The following is a 21,380-nucleotide window of genomic DNA, read 5'->3' as shown; positions in this document are numbered from 1 at the left end:
CCAGCGTTCTGAAGCTCAGGGGGCTGAAGTGGGCCCAGCAAAAGCACCCTGGCTTTAATTAGCGACAGATCAAGCTCCAGGCCACAGTGAGCAATCATTTCCTTTTCACATTCTAGAGAATTCTTTCCCCAGTGCCATAAACTCTCCTGCATTTTCAGTAACCGAAGTGTTCAATGTCTCAGAGTCATTCCGTGGGCTTCCTGCTAATGTAGACGCACAGGACAGAGACAGCATTGTCATGGGGTAGAAGCTTCACTTTTCCCCAAAGTCAACCCTAGTAGGTCCCTCCGGGACTTAGGGCTCTGACATCCAAAGGGCATCCCTGGTGAAGAGCTTTGTAATGTCCACACTGTCAGGTTAAGTACAGTGTGTGACATTCTACAACCACACAATAGTGACAGGTCAAAGTGAATAAACCTATGCTTCTTCTCCTGCTGTTGGGCTACTGGATCCTTCAGAATTTTCTTCTATTAAAACCACTGTGCACTTTAAATCAATGGAACTGTAAGCCTAAGAGGGTCTGCAAAGATAAAGTCCGGCACTTCTCAGAAATTCCTGTAAATATCTACAGAACATTCACAAATACGAATTGTGGTATCTGCTCAGACCTCCACATGAGATTCCTGTGGGTGGGGCCCAGAAATTTCTATTTCTAAAAGTTCTTCAAACCAGGACCAGAAATAGATGCCCCAACCAACTCTATCCTTTAAGATGAGGAAGGACAGTATCAGAGAGGCTGAGGGACTTCCTTGAGACAGCCCAGCAAGCCTGGGGGCGAAGTGCTAAGCTGTGTTCATCCTATATCAGGAGGCCCTTCCACAAAGGTGGCGGAGTGAGCTGGGAAGTGCTTGCTTCCTTTACTGGCTCCTGATTCTTAGTGCGGGTTTTGGCCGTAGAATTCAAGAACCAGAGTCACCAGATTTGCTGGACTTGTTCCCCCTGGTGGGAAGCACAGCGGACTCGGAAGAGAAAGGTGGTTCCAGAGGCTTCCCAGCCTGCGGCGGGGCAGGGGAAATGGAGTCAAACTTCAAAAGTTTCATACCCTAAATTACAGAATTAAGCCCATGTCAGTCTCTCCCCTACACCCACCCCACCCACATACACACAGGCACACCCCCCTTGTCATACCTTGCTCTAAAGATAGTGTGCATGGCTGCTGGAACAACCTATGTGCCCTGAAGAGCCCATCTTCTTGGCCCAAATCAAGTGTGACAACGCCATTTTACCTCTCGGTCTCTAAAGGCATCAACTGTCACTCCCGGAAACTAATTCCACGGCACTAACTCCACCTCCATGCTCAGCTGCGGCTTATTTCAGCAGTTAATATTCAGGCCAGCCTGGGTTTCGACAGGCTTATAGATCTGTGTATTTACTTCAAGACACAGCTGTTGGGATAGGAGTATCTCCCCGTGGTGTAATACCTGCCTGGCACAGGTGAGGCCCCGGGTCCATACTCTGCATGATGAGAGAAGTGATTATCTTCTAGGATAGTGTAAAAAGCAAACATGTGAACTTTGGATTTACAGGTTATAGGGAAGAAGTCTGGTACATGTCAAAATGCTAGAGCAGGGTGGGGAGTAAACCCCATGAGGTGGCTGATGACAACAGGTGTCCATTGCTTTTAAAGACGGCACATGGGGCTGGAGAGAGAGCCTCCTCAGAGGACCTGAGTTCAGTTCCCAGCACAACTCACAACTGCCTGCAACTCCAGCTCCAGGTACAAACAGATACATACACATAAATATAGATGCCTCTGTGTGTGCCCACACTCACATGCACATACACACAAACAGATACATACACATAAATATAGATGCCTCTGTGTGTGCCCACACTCACATGCACAGATACACACACATAAATATAGATGCCTCTGTGTGTGCCCACACTCACATGCACATACACACAAACAGATACATACACATAAATATAGATGCCTGTGTGTGCCCACACTCACATGCACAGATACACACACATAAATATAGATGCCTCTGTGTGTGCCCACACTCACATGCACAGATACACACACATAAATATAGATGCCTCTGTGTGTGTCCACACTCATGTGCACATACACACAAATACACACACATAAATATAGATGTCCAACTACATACAAGCATAAGAAAAGTGGCCTCATTCTCAGATCAGAGTTCAGAGCTGTCTGTTCAGGGCTTGGGGCTAGTTGGTGGTCAAGAAACCTGTGGACTAAATTCTACTTCTAACTTAACCTCCTTACATGATTCTAAGTAGGCTCCCAGCAGAGACCACATCTCAGTGTGCCTGACAGCAGGCCTAGGAAAGCTTGGCATGGGGAGAAGCCTGCATCCAGCCCTTACCCTGCTGCTCAAGCAGCCTCCGGCCACAGTCCACGTCAAAGGACAGTGCCAGCACAAGAGGGCAGTGGGCATTGTTGGATTTATATAGTTGTACAGGAAGATAGCACTCAAAAAATAAAGTAATAAAGACATTGCATTGTGCTACATTACGAAGCTAGCAATGCAAATGTTTACCCCGTGTCTAAGGTTCGGCTGCCTGAGTGACCAGCCAGTGACCAGATAGCCAGGAACCTGTACCTGCTGTCAGCAGTTCCAACTCACCTACATAAGTTCCCCCATGGTATGTTGCAAATAGAAACTAGCAGCAGGGCAATTCACCAGGGAGCTTCGATAAGCGTGGAGAGGCCCCTAGCACTTGGCCTTTGTGCAGTGGGGTAGCTCAGTGACTGTCCGAGGAGATGGATTCCATCTCCGAGCCAGTTTTTGGGTCAGCCCAGCGCTCAGGGGATGGATGTCATAGACACTGCTTCTGTAGGACAAGCCACAGCGTCCCACAAGTGAATCCCTTGGTTACGTTTTTGTCATCTGCTGAGATCTACATGCTTCTCGCTAAGAAACTTTTTTTTTTTTTTTTCAGAGAGCAAATCCCTGTCTTCCGATGAGACTCTTCCTCCAGCCTGGAGTTCTAGGGAGATGGGCTGAAGGTGGCCTGCAGCTCCCTCAATGACTGTGGAGCTAACTGCTTTCTGGAAGTTTTTAAAAGCAAAAATAAGCAAACCAAAGAGCTCAGGAAGCCCCCTGCAAACTGGCCACAAGCCCCTACAGGAAGCTCACAACATCAGAGTGATCTTCAGTGCTAAGCAGAACAAATTGAATGTGTGTGTGTGTGTGTGTGTGTGTGTACGCGCGCGCGCGCGCGCGCGCGCGCACGCGTGTGTGTGTGTGTGTGTGTGTGTGTGTGTGTGTGTGTGTGTGTGTGTAAGTGAGGAGGCTGGAGAGAGAAGGCTGCCGTCGGAACTCCCAGCAAGCATCACCAGAACCGCTGGAGCCTCTCCTTTGAGGCACGCTTCCTGCCAGCAACACAGCTTGGTCTTTTGCTCATCTGCATTCTCAACCTCCCTGCAAAGCCTCGCCCGAAGGGGTCTTACCTATCCCTCCAAAGCAGGCTGTGATTTTCTGGGTATACTGGCATAGGCTTCCATCTGGGCAAGGCTCCTCCGCAAGGCCTGCTTCGTCCATCCCTGTGAGCATCTGCCTTTCTTCCCGTAATACCACTCGCCCAAGACCTGCTCAAAACAGAGCGAGCTGCCAAGCCCCCTCTCCTGCATCATCTCCATCAATAATTCAGATACTACATAAAATCTGCTGAGCATTCAAGACTGAGGTACTCTGAGGACTGAAGCATAATTAGTTAACGGACATCAAGTGTCTCAAATTACTCCCTGACAATATTCTCCATAGGCAAGATTTTCAAGTAGCAGTGAGAGTCAGCCTTGAGATGCCTTCAAGCAGCAGCCACAGACAAGCTGTGTTCAGAGAGAGAGCACCAGTGTCCCCAGGGCTCCCAGGCTCAGTGTTAGACAAGTGTCTCCATGGATCTCTTCCACAGAGTCAGAGCACTGAGACACTGGGCACAGGTCACATTTCATCAGACCTGCTGCAGAGGAATGTGCTTTATACTCCAACTCCTTACCCTCTGCCATATATTTCTCTCATTTGCTAAAATTCCTCAGCCTGCTTCCCATTAGAATCTCCTGGAAATCCCCCTGACCTTAAAAATGCAGCTGTTACCTCTTCCTGTGAGGCTTCCAGAAGCAGTGTGGCCAGGACACACGTCCATTCTATCTCCGGACGACAGCTCTGCCCAGTACTGACATAGCCTACCTCATCATAGGGCTACTTCTAGACTGTCTGCATCTCCTGCCAGCTGCTAAGCAACTATCCCCTCACCCCCTTTCCTTTCCAGGGGGCGCTACACACACTGGGCACTCAATAAGAAGAGTGACAATACCCCATCAGGAGCTATTGTCAAACGTGAACCCTAATACTTGGATCAAACTGTCTGTCCACAGAAACACTGTCGCCACAGTCGGCTGCTTTGGTAAGAGAGGAAGACACCCACATTCTACGGCACAGTGAGGCACAGACCAGCTTCAAGCTCTTGGTCAGAGTTTGTCTAAGCGCCACTGATCTGGAAGGCACTAAGTGGCAGGCATATGCCCAGAGGCCCCCACCAGCTGTGGCCACAGGAAGCTGTCCCAGTAATCAGGAAACAGGCTGTCCTTGCTGGCAGGATAACTCACGGAGCGTGGAACCTGCAGCTCCGGCGTCAGCACTCCGCACGTGGGCTGGCAGAGGTGCTGACCCTGAGCAGGTGCACTGCGCCTGCCCGCCCGCTTCCCCTCCTCCAGAGGTCTCCTGGGAGGGAGAATGCAGAGGGAAGCATTTCCAACGGCCCGGCTGGAAGTATTTATAATTTATCTCTCTCAACACTGAAAAGCCCTGACTCATTCTGGCAGGCCTCAAGTTCTCCATTGATTACTCGGAAATGTCCAGTAGCCCAGGTAACCATGTCCCCTCTATGTCGTAGCCAGGTCTCTTGTTTGCTGGTTTCTTCCCTGGAGATTATCCACCTTTAGATTAAAACTTTGAATTTGCAGAATTCCCTGCAGGTTATGGTCATAAAAATGTATAAAGTAAAATCATGTCTGTTACTTGAAACCTAGAAAACCACCCAGGGCTAGTGAGGTCCTGGATTTAGGAGGAGAACCTGCAGCTGCCACTTTGCCAAACCAGCATCATTCCTGATTGCATCCTAACATTGATCCTTTCACCCACAGACAGCGTAGTTCTCGCCCGTCATCAAGGAAACTTCTCTTGGCAATAGACAGAGACCATTACAGGAAACTACAACTGAGGTATTAACTTTATTCTGCAAATATGTACCAAGAGGCCAGGGACATGTCTCAGTGGGTAAGGTTCTTGCTTTGTGAACATGAATGAATGACATCCCCATCACTGATGTCAAATGTTTGGCATGATAACACACCAGTAACCCCAACGCTGGGCAGGTGGAGACGGCAGAATCCTAGGGTTCACTGTCCAGCCAGCCTAGAAAAGTTGGTAAAATCTAGACCTCAGTGAGAGAGCCTGTCTCAAAAAATAAGGTGGATGGTTCCTGAGGAATGACACCCAAGGGTGACTTCTGGTCTCCACACACATGTGCATAAATGTGCACAAACAACCCCTCCTCACATGCACATTAATTAACATAAAAATACAAACATGTATTGAGTGCACAGATGTCGATGGGCCAGATGTCGATGGGCCAGATGTTAGCAGCTTTACTGACGAACCAGCCAGAGGCCCTCTCAGGCACAGAAATGCCTAAGTATAGAACAACCCGATAAATACAACCTCAACATGCAGGTGTAGTGTCCATGGGTTGTAAAGTAGTGTGAGAACATGGCTTATGGTCCCTATTAGTTTCTCATCTTTTTATTTGTTTGGGCTTTGTTTTCATATAGCTGGACTAGCCTTAAACCCATGATCCCCCTGCTTCTGCCTCCAAGTGCGTCACCACACCCAACGAATTGAAAAAAATATTTCTGAACACAGAAATGGCTTATGTTTCCCATTTACACGAACAGTTTCACATACTTCTATTTCAGCCCCGACAATGACACACAGGCAAAATGGACGGGGCACATCAAGTGAGTCCCATTGTGATGTGCCTGGATTTTGTGGATGTGCCCGAGGAAAGCCTGAATCAGCCTGACACTGCTGGGACTGTGGGGACCCTGGTGTCCCCACTGGTCTTTGAAGACAGACCTATTAAGAAACGAAAGGGGCCGGGCGGTGGTGGCGCACGCCTTTAATCCCAGCACTTGGGAGGCAGAGCCAGGCGGATCTCTGTGAGTTCGAGGCCAGCCTGGGCTACCGAGTGAGTTCCAGGAAAGGCGCAAAGCTACATGGAGAAACCCTGTCTCGAAAAACCAAAAAAAAAAAAAAAAAAAAAAAAAAAAAAAAAGAAACGAAAGGGGTTTGGGGAGGGCAGAGAAGAGTATTCCAAGTAGAAGGTTCTCCAGAAGGAAGCTCCGTTAGATCACAGGAAATGAAAAGAGGGAGTGACTGGAATGAGTCCCAGTTGGAGACCATCCACCCACATATGCACAGCCTCCCCGGGGCACGATGCACGGCTCTGAAAAGTATGTCCACGGCCTTCTTTCCTGAGTGGACTAGAATTCCCAGAGAGCTACTGGCACATGCCCACAAGCACGTTTTGCATGGCTCCACTCTTCACAGACCCACTCAGCACTTGGTTTCGCCCTAGTGCTTTAAACCCACGTTTGTTCATCACAGCAGTGACTCTGTGAGATGAGAGACCCACATGCTCGACCGAAAAGCAGAGGCTCGCCCCTGAGAATAGCGTTTCCTGCGAAACTCCACCCCTACTCAGAATTCCCAGCTTGAAAATAACCTGAACTCCCCAAGGCAACTCCCAAGGCTTTAATATGAATAAAAGATGCCTTTGGCTATTTTGAAGTCCACAGCTGTAGATGGTTTTGGAACACACTGTTTTATATGTGGCTATAGATGGACAATGATTTTTCTAACAATAGAGAAGTTTCCGGAGTCTGGAGCTGATCGAATAGCCATTCCGCTGCATCCTTTATCTGCTAGGGACAGTTTATTGGATAGAAAATTGGCAGTCTTTCATATGGAAATGCTCTAGGGCAGAATCACTGTGCAGGACTCTATTGTTTGTCAAAATAGAGTGTGCAATAGCTTCAGGATAATCTGTTACAGAGTGCAAGGGGATATGTCAGCACAGACATGTACCATGAACACGTATGCATGCTTTAGAGTGTATTCAATAGGAATATGGCATAAGAATATTTCTCAAGAAAGAACATACATTTATATGCTTTATTTTTTTACTATGAGGAATGCTAAATTACATGTTTGGAGACCAAGAATTAATCTACCAAAATAAAACACACAGAAACTGACCATAACACCAATAGCCACAAGCAAGTACCAACACTTTCTGAAACAGAAATAGCCAGTGATTGCCACCCTTCTCCTGTCACAACCTTGACAGCCCAAGAGCTAGAGTTACAGGATGCTCACGGCCATGCCCAGTTCTGGGGATAGAAACCCAGGCCCTCAAGCATGCACAGCCAGGACTTTTACCAACCGAGCCATCTCCTCAGCCCCAATTTCTTCACTTTCTGAGTCTTGGCTGCCTCATCTGTGAAGCAGATAAAATGCCAGTATCTCTCCGTGTGTCAATTAAAGTCCTTGATAGTTTCTGACGGACAGAAACACTCCATAAAGGTTAATTTAGACATGACAAAGAAAAATACCCAAAGGGGTGAGAATAGAAACTTAATTAGAAGCAGCAGATGGATCCAGAGATAATTGTGAGTGGTAAATAAGTATAAAGCAATTATATCCTCATTTTACAAAGGAAAGGGTCTGTGCAGTTTGAGTGACTACGGCTATTTTACAGTGGGATATTCATATGTGATGTGAAATCAGCTCCACCTTCCAACAACAGTCCCAGCCCTGCCGTGGTCGGAAAGCTTTCAGCCTGGGAAGAAAAGCATAGTTGTTCCCAACTTTGTGCCATCAGCCCCCACAGGCCAAGCTTAAAACAACAGTTGTGATTTATTTCATGTAGTGGGTGAAGGCAAGTATTTTAAGACCACACATTTTAGGGTATAAGATTTTTTTAGAAACTTTGGAAGGGTCCACATTAGAGATCCATATGTTCATTTCTAAAATCAGATTTCAATCTCTTGTGGATCATGTCCTATATTGCCAAGTGATTGAGTGTGTGAGTAGGAACACTTTGGAAGCAAATTCCGCCACTTTCCCTAGTCACAAATACAAGAATGTATCTTCTTTCTCCACCATTTTGCATTGAGAGCTTCCATATGCTTTCTTCTTTGACAGCTAGTAGAATACTATTATGCATCTTACTCCAAAATCATTTCAGTATAAATTGATTTTGTTATTTTTCATGAACATACATTAAGTAAAACGCATAGCTCTTAAATGCATGACTCAATGAGCCGTAACATTCATTCACCATATAATGTCCATCTTCTGTCTAGGGACAGAACACTTCCTACTCCCAGAAAGCCTTTGTCCACATATCAGAGATAACGGCTGTTACGATTTCTATCTCTTTTGCATATTCCATAGATGCATCCGTATGTGCCCTTAGGTCTCTAGCTTTTTCTACTCAGTATGATTTTGAAATCCATTCTTATTTCTCCACTAGGTTTACACCAACATGTATCCCAGTGGAAACTCAGAGCTTCTCTCCATCTTGCTATATATCATAATCCAGATATCTAGCCCACAACAAACACTCATTCCATGAACTTCTAGAAACACAAAAGGACATATCAGTGACAGGAGCGAGTGACAATTTAGGGCGCTTCCCGGTGAATGGCATTGAGTGATGGGTGCATGTCCAGCTGTGACAAACTGGAAGGGACAGAGTGTGGGGTAGTCTCTGCAGATACTGAGTCCGAAAGGGAACTGGAAATGGGGACTTGTCAGCTGTGGGAGGAGCATGCAGCATAAGCTGAGGTAGCAAGAGAAAAAGGCAGTTTGATGGCTGAGCACAGGAATGAGACAAGATTGTCAACAGAGAAGTTGTAGAAAACAATCCCATGACTGAACCATTCCTTTCTTGCACAGTCTCATGCACTTAGCCATACCAGGAATTGGCAGTGTAGTTAGAAGGTGACCCCAACACACAAAGGGACAGCATGAAATGTCACAGATACCACCTAAAGTGAAAATACATCTTCATGATAGTGACATTGAAAAGAACCCTGAAGATTACTCACTGCCTGAGAGACCACCGAGAAGCAGAGTAAGAAAAAGAGAACAAGTTTTTTTGGAAAGAGATGAGCTCATGTCCAAAGGAACACTTGGCTCATGATGTCATCAGAATATCCACGGAGTGAGTGGAGTCCAGCAGACAGGTGAGACCACTGGCCTCAGGACAGAGGGGAAGATGGAGGCTACAGTAGCCTCCATCCACCCAGAGGTCAAGTCCGGGGCCACAAAGCCATGAAACAAACCACTGAACTGTGAGCCTGGACGACACTGATGTGCTTGTCCTGGTTTTTAATCTTCTCCTGGGATGGAGAGAAAGCTTTACAAACATCTACTTCCTGTGGATTGCCTTGGAAAAAAGATTAAAACTGCATCTATAGCTTCAAAGTTACTAGAAGTGCCCTCTGCATCAAAAATGTGAGAGCCTCTCAGTTCAACTAAATGGTCCTTGTAACATGAATCTTAACATGGTCTTATAATAAAAAGTCCCAGTGCCAGATATTGGGGTAAGTGCTGAAAGATTAGAGAGACAAAAGAACAAGCCACTGCCACATCTTACCTCTAGGATTCCTTAGCCTGAAAAGCCTCTAGTTCCTGTCTCCTCATGCCTTATACACCTTTCTCCGCCCAGCCATATTACTTACTTCCTAGTGCTAGGATTAAAGGTGTGTGCCACCACTGCCTGGCCTCTATGTTTAATCCAGTGGCTTGTTCTGTTCTCTGATCTTCAGGTAAATTTTATTAGGGTACACAATATATCACTGCAGGTCCTACTTGGCAGTCTTCCCTGGCATTGGAGTTGAAGATGTGTAAATTTTATTGTCAAGAAAGAAAGAGGCTGTTAAAAAAAATGAGAAAAAAAAAAAAAGGAGGGGAGCGGGGTTTCTGTTCATCCTCAGCTATCAATAAGAATATGAAGATTGACTAATTAAACTCAAGGTTTGCTGAGAACAGATTCAGAAATAATGGATTTCAAGATTATTACTCCTTTACTTCACAATTATAAATGTGCATCCATCAGTAAAAAAGTATCAGAAAAAGCCAAGAGGGGCAGAAAAGCAAGCTAGTCAGCACCTGTTGAGCAAGTCTGCAGCGGACATTTTCTCTGGGCCAACCAGCCCCTAAACAAAGACACAGAGACTTGTTATCAATCGTGAATGTTCGGCCTTAGCTTAGGCTTGTCCCAATAGCTCTTTTAACTTAATTTAACCTCTTTCTATTCATCTACATTTATTCTGTATGTCCTACTTTCCAGTTTACTCCGTGTCTGGCTGGCTGGACCCTGTTGTCTTCCTTTTTCTTTCTTCCCCAACCCTAAATTCCTCCTCCTCCTTACTCTCCCTGCCTGAAAGTCCCGCCTATACTTACCTCCTCCCTTGTATTAGCCATTCAGCTTTTTATTAGACCAATTAGGTGCCTTAGGCAGACAAGGTAAAATAGCAACACATTTTTACCTAGTTAAACAAATATTCCATAACGTAAACAAATGCAACACATCTTTACCTAGTTAAACAAATGCAACACATCTTTTCACAGTTAAACAAATACTCTGTAACACACATTGTTGTCTGAGGCCCTGTAACAGTCCTTTAACTAAACAAAGTGTCTTGCTTTCTATGTCCGATGCAAACTATTCCTTTAAAGGCTCCCAACACAAGAGTTCTTCAGGCCAAGCAAACTAAAGCAGCCTAGATCAGAATAAAGTTGGTGGTGGGTCTCCTCAATAGGACAAATGGACTCCCACCCCATGGTGTGTTGAGGTTCTTTTTTCCTTTATCCATCTTTTTCAGGAGTAGGGAATGGCTTGGCACAGCTGATCTTTAATTTCTCATTGGCATACAGAGCAACAGGAGAGAAACCCCAACCTCAAAACAGAAAATGAAGCAGATGGTAATGCCTAGAAATAGAAGGGCTAGGAAAAAAAGCTTGTAAAAATGCAAATGGAATGGGTGTTTGTGCACAGGCCTTTAATCCCAGCACTCAGGAGGCAGAGGCAGGCAGATCTCTGAGTTTGGGGTCAGCCTGGTCTACAGAGTAAGTTCCAGGACAGCCAGGGCTACACAGGGAAACCCTGTCTCAAAAAACAAAAAGACAAACAAAAACAACTCAAATGGAAGCCACAGGTGTTGGCACACACCTTTAGTTCCAGGACTTGGGAGACAGAGGTAGGTGTATCTCTGTGAGTTCAAGGCCAGCCTGATCTACATAGTTCCAGCTACACACTCATCTCAGCAACAAAAAGAGTAAAAGTCATCACTGGCATAGGAGATCGTCGTGTTAGGGTTGCAGAAGTCAACATACTCAAAGGACCGCAGGATACGGGGAATAGAAAAGAGAGAGTCCGCACAACATTGGTTGAGGCCCACAGGTCCAAGGACACATCATCTAAGGTTCATGAGTCATTTCTGATGCCTGTGTTCATCCACACCCTTCCCTCAATGACAACCCAGCCCCTCCTATAGCTTATTCCTCTCGGAAGCCCTCTCTTACTCCACAACCTCATTCTGAATTGCTACTTCATCCCTAAAAGTCAAAAATCATTTACAAGCTGTCAAACTTTGCCAGGTAACACCACAATTACCATTTCTCCCATTAAAAAGTTTCTGGTATAGAAGTAATACACATTTGTTCACAGAAAATTCAAAAGCACCAAAATTCTTGAGAAATAAACATGATTATCAGATCCAGAAGCAACTGTCTACCCTTTTGTGGGTTTTCTGTATTTTCTGGATTTTTAATGGAGTTCAGATTGCACACATAACCTTTAACTTGTACTTTCAAGCATTCTTCAGTGGCGCTTGGATCTACCTCACTTACGATGCCAAGATTTTAATGAAATCTATTCTATCTACTGTGAAGACCACAAACTTCAAGCAGACACTTAGGCAAATCTTCATGTTTGTACAACCAAGTGACCGCCACCAGGGCCGAGATCTAAAACATGTCTAACATCCCCCAAGGAGCCCTTGGTCCCCCCTACCACACTGCAGTTCATGCCTCCATTAAGACTGAAGAGTGCTGTTGGAGTTTCAGCTTTCAAGAGGATCCATGTGGCATGTACTTCTCTGTTTGGCTCCTTTTGTTCAACATAATGCCTGTGTGAAGCTTCCATATTGTATATAAAACATTGTATATTTTTATTTTGAATTGATATTCCATTGAAACAATGCACCATATCAATGTGGCCATCTTCTAGTCTGGGGACATTTGGGATTTTTTTTTATAGTTTGGTACTACTATGAATAAATATGCTATGAATGGTATTATTACACATTTTGTTAGTGGACATTCATGCTATGGATTATACACACATTTGTATGTATATACATTTCCTTTTGATGGTTTTGCTAAATACTATTCTAAGTAATTAGTGTGGTGTCTATGCCTGCTAGCCATGTAAAGCCATAGCTGCTCTGTATAGTTTCTGGCACCCAGCATCAGTGGTCCTTCTCACTGTAGCCATTGTGACAGAAGTACAACAGGAGTTCACTGGGGCCTTGTGTATATCTCGTTGAGGGTTAAGGACAGACTTTCACAAGCTTCTTGGCCGTTTGGATGCTGGCTGGTGAAGTGTGTGCCTTGGTTTATGGAGGTCCACATGGATGAAAGAATCACGGCTTTCACTTCACTGCTGCGGCCCCAGCTCCTCACGTGGTGAGTGTATAGACTGGGGCCCAGGAAATAATAACGAAATAAATGCAGCAAAACAGTTTAGATCTTTAAACCCTTTTTCCCCACGTGTGTACTTTGACATGGCCACCAGGAAGAGACAGGAAGCAATGGAGGGAAGGGGTTGGGGAGGAAGAAGGAGAGAGATGGGAAGAGAGACGCTCCCTAGATTGGTGGATGGATGGGGTCAGGGCGCATACACACCCAAGAAGAACTGGGAAATGTTAAGCTTTGGTAAAGCTTTAATAGAACTGGGATTCATCACAGCATTACTCCTTCTTAACTTCCCCAAACTGTACTCTGGACTCTTCTCTATCTGGGTTTACTCAGCAGAACCCCACCAAGCTTAGCCTACTAGGTCCAAACAGAATGCAACAGAGTAAAAAAGTATCAGATTTTTAGCCAAAGCCAAAACAACCCCCCTTTCATTCCCTAGTGTTATTTCCATGTTTCAGTGTCTCTTCAAATATGGACAAGAAACCTGTGATGCCTATAATTTAAAATCTATACGAAGGACAAATGAGGCAGAAAAAAAAAAAAACAAACGACTTGAATTCTACACATTGTTTCCTAATTATTAAAGAAAACATCCCTGGTCATCCATTTAGTTCCCTTATATAAATCTAGGTCACATGAGCCAGATAAAAACTTAAAAGTGGCACAAAATCAAATCACATTAATTAGGTGTTTTTCATTTCTCCTAATTCTTCTCTCTCATTCTGAAGCTAAGCAAAAACATTAGCATTCTCGGTAAACACGTTTTTGAACAGCCTTTCAGAGTAGATGTCCTGTATAACAAGACACATTTCTGGAGATTACTTCTCATATTGGCGAAAGTGTACTAATATGATGGAAAATTTATCTAATGAATGACCAACATTTTTTTTTTCTGCTTTCATTTCTAAAACATGTCTTGTTAAACAAAACAAATCTCCATTGTATCAAACCATAATTTCTATTTCAAAATATTTCCCACGGCTTGCTTGTTTTTATTTCTTTCAATAGCCTAGACCACTGGTCTGTAAAGAAATGCTTGCTGCTGTGCACACAATTTTATCGCAATGCACCTATGTCCATTCATTTGTGTGCTACCCATGGCGGTCTTTTTGCTGGACTCCCAGTTACACAGCTGTGCCAGCAACCATGTGCATCACAAAGGCCAAACTATTTACCATCGAATCGAAATCCTTTACAAAGTTCACTCCAGACTGTGAATACAAGTGTTCAGATCTTGTGTTTCTCAGAATTTGATCCTTATAAACCTATCTATTGTTCTCGCCTGGGCAGCATTTCTTCAAGTTTGGTGAGAAGGATCTCTATCCACCCCTCCCTCTTTGAATCAAACATTAAAGTCTTTCAGATTAACTAGGATTAAGAATTACTTCATAGTCATAGTCTCAATGAAACCCTGAGTTCCACCCAATAAACCAGGTCATAGAGTCTTAGTCTCAATGAAACCCTGAGTTCTACCCAATAAACCAGGTCTGAGAGGGCACACTTGTAATCCCAGGGCTCCCGGTGGGGTTTGAGTGCAGGAGAATAAGAAGTTCAAGGTCATCCTGGCCGCATAGCAAGTTTGAAAAGCAGCCTAGGCTACATGAAAGCCTGTCTCATATAAACAAGATGTACATATGACCATGTCTTCATTTTATCTTCTCACTGCAGACATTAGATACTGATGAGCCATGAGGAGTGTTAGGATCTCAATTTTATACTCCACAATTGATAAGGAAATGCAAAATCCAGAAACTGCCCTCTAAATTTTTTTTTAAATCACATTTCGTATACCAAAAGAGACCATTGTGATAATGAGAGGAGAGATGAGCTCAGAAACTGCCAATCTTGAAAATTAGCTTTCCAATCCGATTTGAAGTTTTCTTCATTCTGTAATGTTTTCTTTTGTGCTGTGGGATATGTGAGCAGATGCTGGCAGCCAGGGAAGTCACTGGACACAGATTCTCCCTCCTGGAGTAGCCTGGGTCATCTCAAGCTCCTGAATTGTTTTTATGTAACTGCTCATTCCACACCCACTGAGCCTCTAATATCCCAGGTCAGCGACAGTCCTAGGCCTACTTTGTGTGGATCCCCAAGTGAACAATGTTCGTTTTTTGTTTTTTTCACTAATTTTTTAACAAAATTCTCTCTCTCTCTCTCTCTCTCTCTCTCTCTCTCTCTCTCTCTCTCTCTCTCTCTCTCTCTCGTGTGTGTGTGTGTGTGTGTGTGTGTGTGTATACATGCCACAGCACATGTGTGGGGGTCAAAGGACAACTTGCAGACGTTGGTTCTCTCCTGCTACCATGTGGGGTTGGTAGTTAAGTGCCTTTCTTTACCCACGGAGCCATCTTGCTGGCCACATTTTTTAAAAATTCTTTTATATTTATTTTTTATTTTAGTATTTTGTTTTCTTTTGAAGACAGAGTTTCTCCTTTTAGCCCTGGCTGTCCTGGAACTCACTATGTAGACCAGGCTGGCCTCAAACTCACAGAGATCCACCTTCCTCTGCCTCCTGAGTGCTGGGATTAAAGGTGTGCACCAACACCACACTCTTCTTTTTTATTTTTAAAGGGTCATTTAATAAAACAGAAGGGAAAAGCCATTGTAGAAGTAGCAGCAGTAACAGCAACTCAGATCCAGGGAGACGTGAGATCTTAGAATCTGGTCCTTTACAGGGAAACTGTGTATGCTCCCTTACACGGGTCAGATGAGGAATAGTTAGGCATTTAGTAGATTACCAATTCATTCAGCTATGAAGAGTAATGATAAAGCAGGAAGTCTCATCAAGAAACATCGTATCCTGTAACAGCAACGCCCAGTTAGGAAGCCAGACCACGAAACGTCTACGTTCTTTGGCTTCCCCATCATGGGAGAAGCTGCTATTTGTATATAAATGTAGGAACATGCATTACTGTGATGACATAGAAAGTAAATAAATCTGAGGGCGGGGGTTACCCCTTGGTTTTGGATGTCAGTCAAGGGCAGTCTTGGTCTCTCATACATTATAAGGTTTATTCTTGTAGGACTCACATAAAATGAATAATACCTAAAAGCAGAAATAACCAAACTAGAATCTGTCAAAAACAAAAACAACAACAAAAACAAAACAAAACAATAAAACAAACAGGCAAAAAACCTAAAAGCAAAAACAATCCAAACTAGACCTAGGATTCCAAAGATTCCAAAGGATTGGCCAACAATATAATTAATTGAAAAGACTCGGATGCTCAGCTGGAACTGTTCATTATTCCGGGTGGGGCGTGTGTTTTATAGATGTTCCCATCTAATCTCCAGGCTCCTATAAAACAGGTAGTTGTGCTACATCTACTTTTGCAGATGTAGAAATTTAGGATTACAGAAATTAAAAACTCAAGCTGGGTGTGGTGTCACATGACTTGGGAAGTGGAGGAAAAGAACTTGGAGTCCAAGGTCATCATCAGTGACACAGGAGGTTCAAGGCTAATCTGGGCTAATAGGACAGCCTTAACCCCTGAGAAGAGGTAACCTCAGCTGAGAAAATGCCCCCACAGACTAGCCCGTGGGCAAGCCCATGGTGATGTTCTTGATTGATGATTGATCAGGGGACCACCCTGGGCAGGTGGTCCAGAATGGTCTAAGAAGGCTGAGCAAGCATGGAGAGCCAGCCAGTAAGCAGTTTTCCCCCATGGCTTCTACTTTAACTCCTGTCCTGACTTTCCTGGATGATGACATCTGTAAGCTGAAATAAAGCCTTTCCTTCCCAAGCTGATTTTGATCATGATATTTTACCACAGCAACAGAAACGCTAACTAAGGCAACACCCATTCCCCAGAAGAAAAAAAAATTAAGAAACTTGAGGCCAAGAAGATGGCTCTGTTAGTACAGTGTTTGCTATATGAACCTGAAGACCTCAGTTCTATTCCCCAGTACCCACATGTAAAACAAACAAAACCCTGGGTACTGAGGTAGGCATTAGTAATCCCAGCTCTGGTAGTGGGCTAGGCAGAGACAGGGGGATACCTGGAGCTCACTGGCCAGCCAGCCTAGCCAATCCGTGAGCTCTAGGTTCAGTGAGAGCATCTGTTCTGAAAATGTAAGGTAGAAAGCAATGGAGGAAAACAGCCAGTGTTGACCTCTGACCTCCACACACATGTGCACAGACATGTTCATATCTATATGAATTTATACATGCAATACACACACAGCACCAAAAAACCAAAAACATTTTAAATTAAGAAGCTTATCCAAGGTTTCATGGCAAAAGATATCAAAGCTGAGATTTGACCCAAATCTTTTTCTCTAGACTGCAAGTACTTAATCAGTACCCTGTGCCCAACAGATCCGTTCTCTCCTTCTTTAACTCCATATTGTACACTTATATCAGAAAAAAATGACTTTGAAGTCCACCAAAGAACAGTCATATCAACAAGGGAAGTGGGCCTTCAATCGCTGTGGTTCCAGAAGTGAGACGAGGCGGTGGCGGCGCCTGGGGTCAAGAGGCACGAGAGTGAAGTCAGGGCGAGAAGTGGCCCAGTCAGACCTGTCCCTGGAAACCAATAGGGTCACCAGAATACCAAGACGCCCTCCAGCTCCTCTAGTGACCAACCTACCCATTGTGGATGAGAACAGGCTCTCACAGCTTCTGTCTCAATACTCACGTCCTTCCCCAACCCACGCTCTCCTGTTGGATGGCCGCCAAACACATCTTTGGCCCGTAAGTGCTAGTGGGTCTTCTGAGGTCATAAATGACAGAGATTAGTCTGAACAATACCTTCCACCTGTGGACAGGCGCTTGGTGAATTAATTGCCACAAATGGAATGCTCATAAACAGTTCTAATGCCAAGTCGAGGGAGGATGACACATGGGAGAAACTCTCTGTCGATGTCACCAATTAGAGACTATCACAGTGAGAGTAACTTGAAAGTTAAAAACAATAAAGTCGTGGGTGACGCCAAGAACCTTGAAAGGGAAAGAGCGGAGTGAGTTAATACAGTGTACCTGTGCAGTCACGTAGCCACCATCGTCTTTTATATGGAAGCAGAGACAGACTCCTTAAGCCATTTTGAAATAATCAGTAAAGAGGCATTTGCCGCTCTGCTACCTACCATGCTAACTAACCAAGACCAAAACAGTGTGTCCCACAACTCCTGGAAGACTACTTCAGTTCACACATCAGCACGCAGCGTGGGTTCCCTGAACAGTACCATGAAGAAAGGAAATGCAGGGTTCATAGTGTGCATCAAATTAAAGTCTTCAAGGCAGTGTGGTGTAGTCACATCATGGTGGGGTAGGTGAAACTCAGCAGAAGCTCTCAGAGCCCTGACTGGTGCTGTTTTCTGGGGCCTCGGGGCTCCATGCTCCTGGAGCATGTTCTCACTCCTCCAGCGTGTTCCTGGCAATGTCATGCTCTGATTGACCCACCTTCCAGGATACAGGCAGAGCTCATTTGCAGAAGGAGCTACGAGTACCTCTTAAAGCAGGAAAACTCGCCCACCATCTTCTTCCTCTCCCAGAAAACCCAAGAGGCATCCAGATATCTTCTTCCCCTCTTTGGAAATGAGTGACACAGCATGAAGTCATGTTAAACACCAATCTTCTGCTGATTATCCTGGCTCTCATTGCAGCCTTTAAAGTGTGTATGTAATGATGGAGACCTACATGTCAGCAGTCACATTTAAATATGAAATAGAGGGCTGGATATCTCAGATGCCTAAATTACTATTAATCATATGCAAATACTAGCTCATGCATTTCCTTTATATCTGAAGGGAAAAGCTTCAGCAACCATTTAACCAGCTAATGCTTTTGAGGTATTCTGGGAGAAGAAACAGGGTGATCTACCCTAGTAGTGAAAGGGTAGGGTTTGTTTGAAAACAAACAATAATGAGAATGAGATGATGTTTAATCATGGTCAGACTCATGTCCATTCAAAGTATCCCTTCATAAAAAAAAAAGTTCATCCAAACTATATTGCTATAGCCAAGCCTGGCAGCCCATGCTGTAATCCCAGTACTGCATCCCAGCAGGATGATGCAGGATACCAGCCAAGAGTTCAAGGCCAACCTGGGCTATGCAGTGAATTTAGGGCAAGCCTGGACAGGTCAGAAAGACTCAAAACAACAACAAATATATTGCCAATGTTCCCTATATCGAGCACTGTTTTTTTTTTTTTTTTTTTTAAAGATTTATTTATTGTGTATACAATGTTCTGCCTGCATGTATCCCTGCAGGCCAGAAGGGGGCACCAGATCTCATTACAGATGGTTGTGAGCCACCATGTGGTTGCTGGGAATTGAACTCGGGACCTCTGGAAGAGCAGTCAGTGCTCTTAACTGCTGAGCCATCTCTCCAGCCCCCCGAGCACTGTTTTTTTAAATACAGAACAACGAAACCCTTTTTTGTTCCAAACATAAAGCATGCCTGATTTTAAGTCTTGAAATAATTTGCCAAATTCCAATCTAATTATGACTGAGATTCAAGTCAACTACTGAGTTCTAGAGATACTTTCTTCGGATTCCAGCTGGCAGCAAGTGGAGACTCCAGATACCTTCAAAATATGCCATGGAGTAGAAAGGGAGTCAATTAAAATAAAGGAAAAAAAGATATTTTCTTTCCGGGTTTAGCCTCTAAACATTGCATCCGTTTACAGCTTATTCTATTTGCCTAGAATCTCCTCTGCTGTGTAAGATTTTACTGGAATTTACCCTACCTTTCCTGAAAACCAAAATGAAAATTCCTTCCTTGTGCAGTGCAAATTACAGCAGAAGTCCTTGAATTTATTTAAAATAACACACGTGTTACCATATGTTATTTGAATGTAGACATGTGTGGAGAGCTTGAGCTACTGTAACTTTATTACCATGGCCTTTTTCACTTGGAAAAACCATACAATTATCGTTTTTGACCAGAAAACATATGTTACTACATCTTAATGACAATGCATAGTGTTTTTATTAAAATTTAGATTCTACCCTTGAGGAGGGCCCGGAGGGTGTCAAAGACTCTTTGGTAAACACCAGGCGATCTTATCCTTCAGTGGGGCTGGGGGAAGGGGAGAGAGAACTTGAGACAGACTCTGGTGTAGTGCCCACACAGGGTTACTGTCAAATTTAAAACTTACTCTGCTAATGTTTGTCAACTTTCATCTTCCAGTTAGTGTCTAAGGCAGATCGATAATCAATACAGAATCATATTGCCGGATTGTTAAACCAGCCTGGGCTTCGAGAATGCCTTTACTGGAAACAGTTGCAAGCATGAGCGGCCACATGAATTATTCATCATCTACAGTATGCCAACCCTGAATGCCGTCATGCCTCCTGACAAGTGTGCGCATGTGAAGCGGACCCAGGCTTCTGAGTCCTCCAAGTGCTGGGGAGGATGGCAAAGCTGAGCAGAGCTGAGCTGACCGGAGGTGCCGCCACTCAGACAGAGCTGTTGGAAGTGAAGGAGGGAGCACAAAGCCCATCTGCCTCTGTGGCATCACCCACTCTCTGCTCTCCAGAAACCAAAATAAGCCCCATCCGCTTGTCCTACGGAGTCCACATGAAAAGAGTCAGCAGTGATGGCCACAGCCTGTGGGTTTCAATGACCACGCCAGGCTGCCTTTGAGGAGGTCTGGTAGATGTGGTATTGGCTGTCAGCCATGGGGGATGAGGTTACTCCCAAAGCCAGCCTCACCAGGGAAGGAAGGCTCTCCTAAAACACGACTGCAGAGAAAATATCCCAGGGGCAGCATCCAAACTCAAAACTCTCAGAAACACAATCACAAGTGTTTGGCCACTGTCACCGAGGACGCCTTTGAAGTGCCCAACAGATTGGCCTGCCCAGCTCCTGTGCTCCTGTACCAAACAGTCCCGTCCGGTCTAACATCCCGTGTTTATTAATATCTACAGATATGTTGACATATGAGACAGGCATTTTACATAAATATGTATCTTTGGAATACATAGGTTACCACACTCACATGTTAAAATAAGCAACGGCAGCTTTACCCAATGGAAAGAACCCTGTATTGTTCCTTCTCACTAAAGAGACGGTCTCCCTCTAGACAAGTTTATGAAATGATGTTCAAACCTTTGCAGTCTTCAGAGAGGTGACGAGGGTCCGCTACTGCAGTCATTTCCGGGGTATTAACCTGTACCAGGCTCTGGGTTTCGGCTTTACTTCACCTGGCTCTGCACACAGAAGGACTGAGTCCACTCCTCAGAAGCTAGGCTGGGCCTGGCTCTCTTCCCAGGAGTCATCTGTGGGCTGAGTTAACTCAGGGAGGGGTGTGTAAGTGGGTGTGCTGCTGGCCCAGGAAGAATGGGGAGTTTCCTGTGTGATTCTCACACCTTCCTCACCTACAGAACTCTGCCCCAGCCTCCCCACAGTGCACAGCACCCCTTGTAAGAGCCTCTCAGACCACCAACACACTTCAGAAGAGGGCTGGCTGATCCCGAGAAACTCTCGAGAAAGCACACCAAGAACGTTCCAAGGACTTTGCTCTCCTCTGCACAATCTAGAATCCAGATTTTCGTCACTATCAATTCACAATAGCTCAAAGAGGAGATACCAAGAGAAAAGAATGATCTTCCTTCCCACTCCACCAAGACTCC

General features: G+C 44.7%; 1 protein-coding gene across 1 annotated transcript in view; it reads right to left on the bottom strand.

Annotated features, from left to right (window-relative positions):
• Ablim1 (actin binding LIM protein 1) overlaps positions 1-20,960 on the bottom strand; it is a 202,932-nt gene extending 181,972 nt beyond the window's left edge. Inside the window, exon 1 of the mRNA XM_059256122.1 lies at positions 20,857-20,960. Coding sequence (XP_059112105.1) covers positions 20,857-20,902 — 46 coding nt within the window. The 5' untranslated portion in view covers positions 20,903-20,960. The remainder of the gene's footprint in view (positions 1-20,856) is intronic.
• Between the last annotated feature and the right edge of the window lie 420 nt (positions 20,961-21,380).

Source organism: Peromyscus eremicus, chromosome 1, assembly GCF_949786415.1.
Source record: "Peromyscus eremicus chromosome 1, PerEre_H2_v1, whole genome shotgun sequence".
NCBI classification, from domain to species: domain Eukaryota; kingdom Metazoa; phylum Chordata; class Mammalia; order Rodentia; family Cricetidae; genus Peromyscus; species Peromyscus eremicus.
The sequence above is the reverse complement of the archived record's forward strand: the minus strand, read 5'-3'. Positions and strand labels throughout refer to the sequence as shown.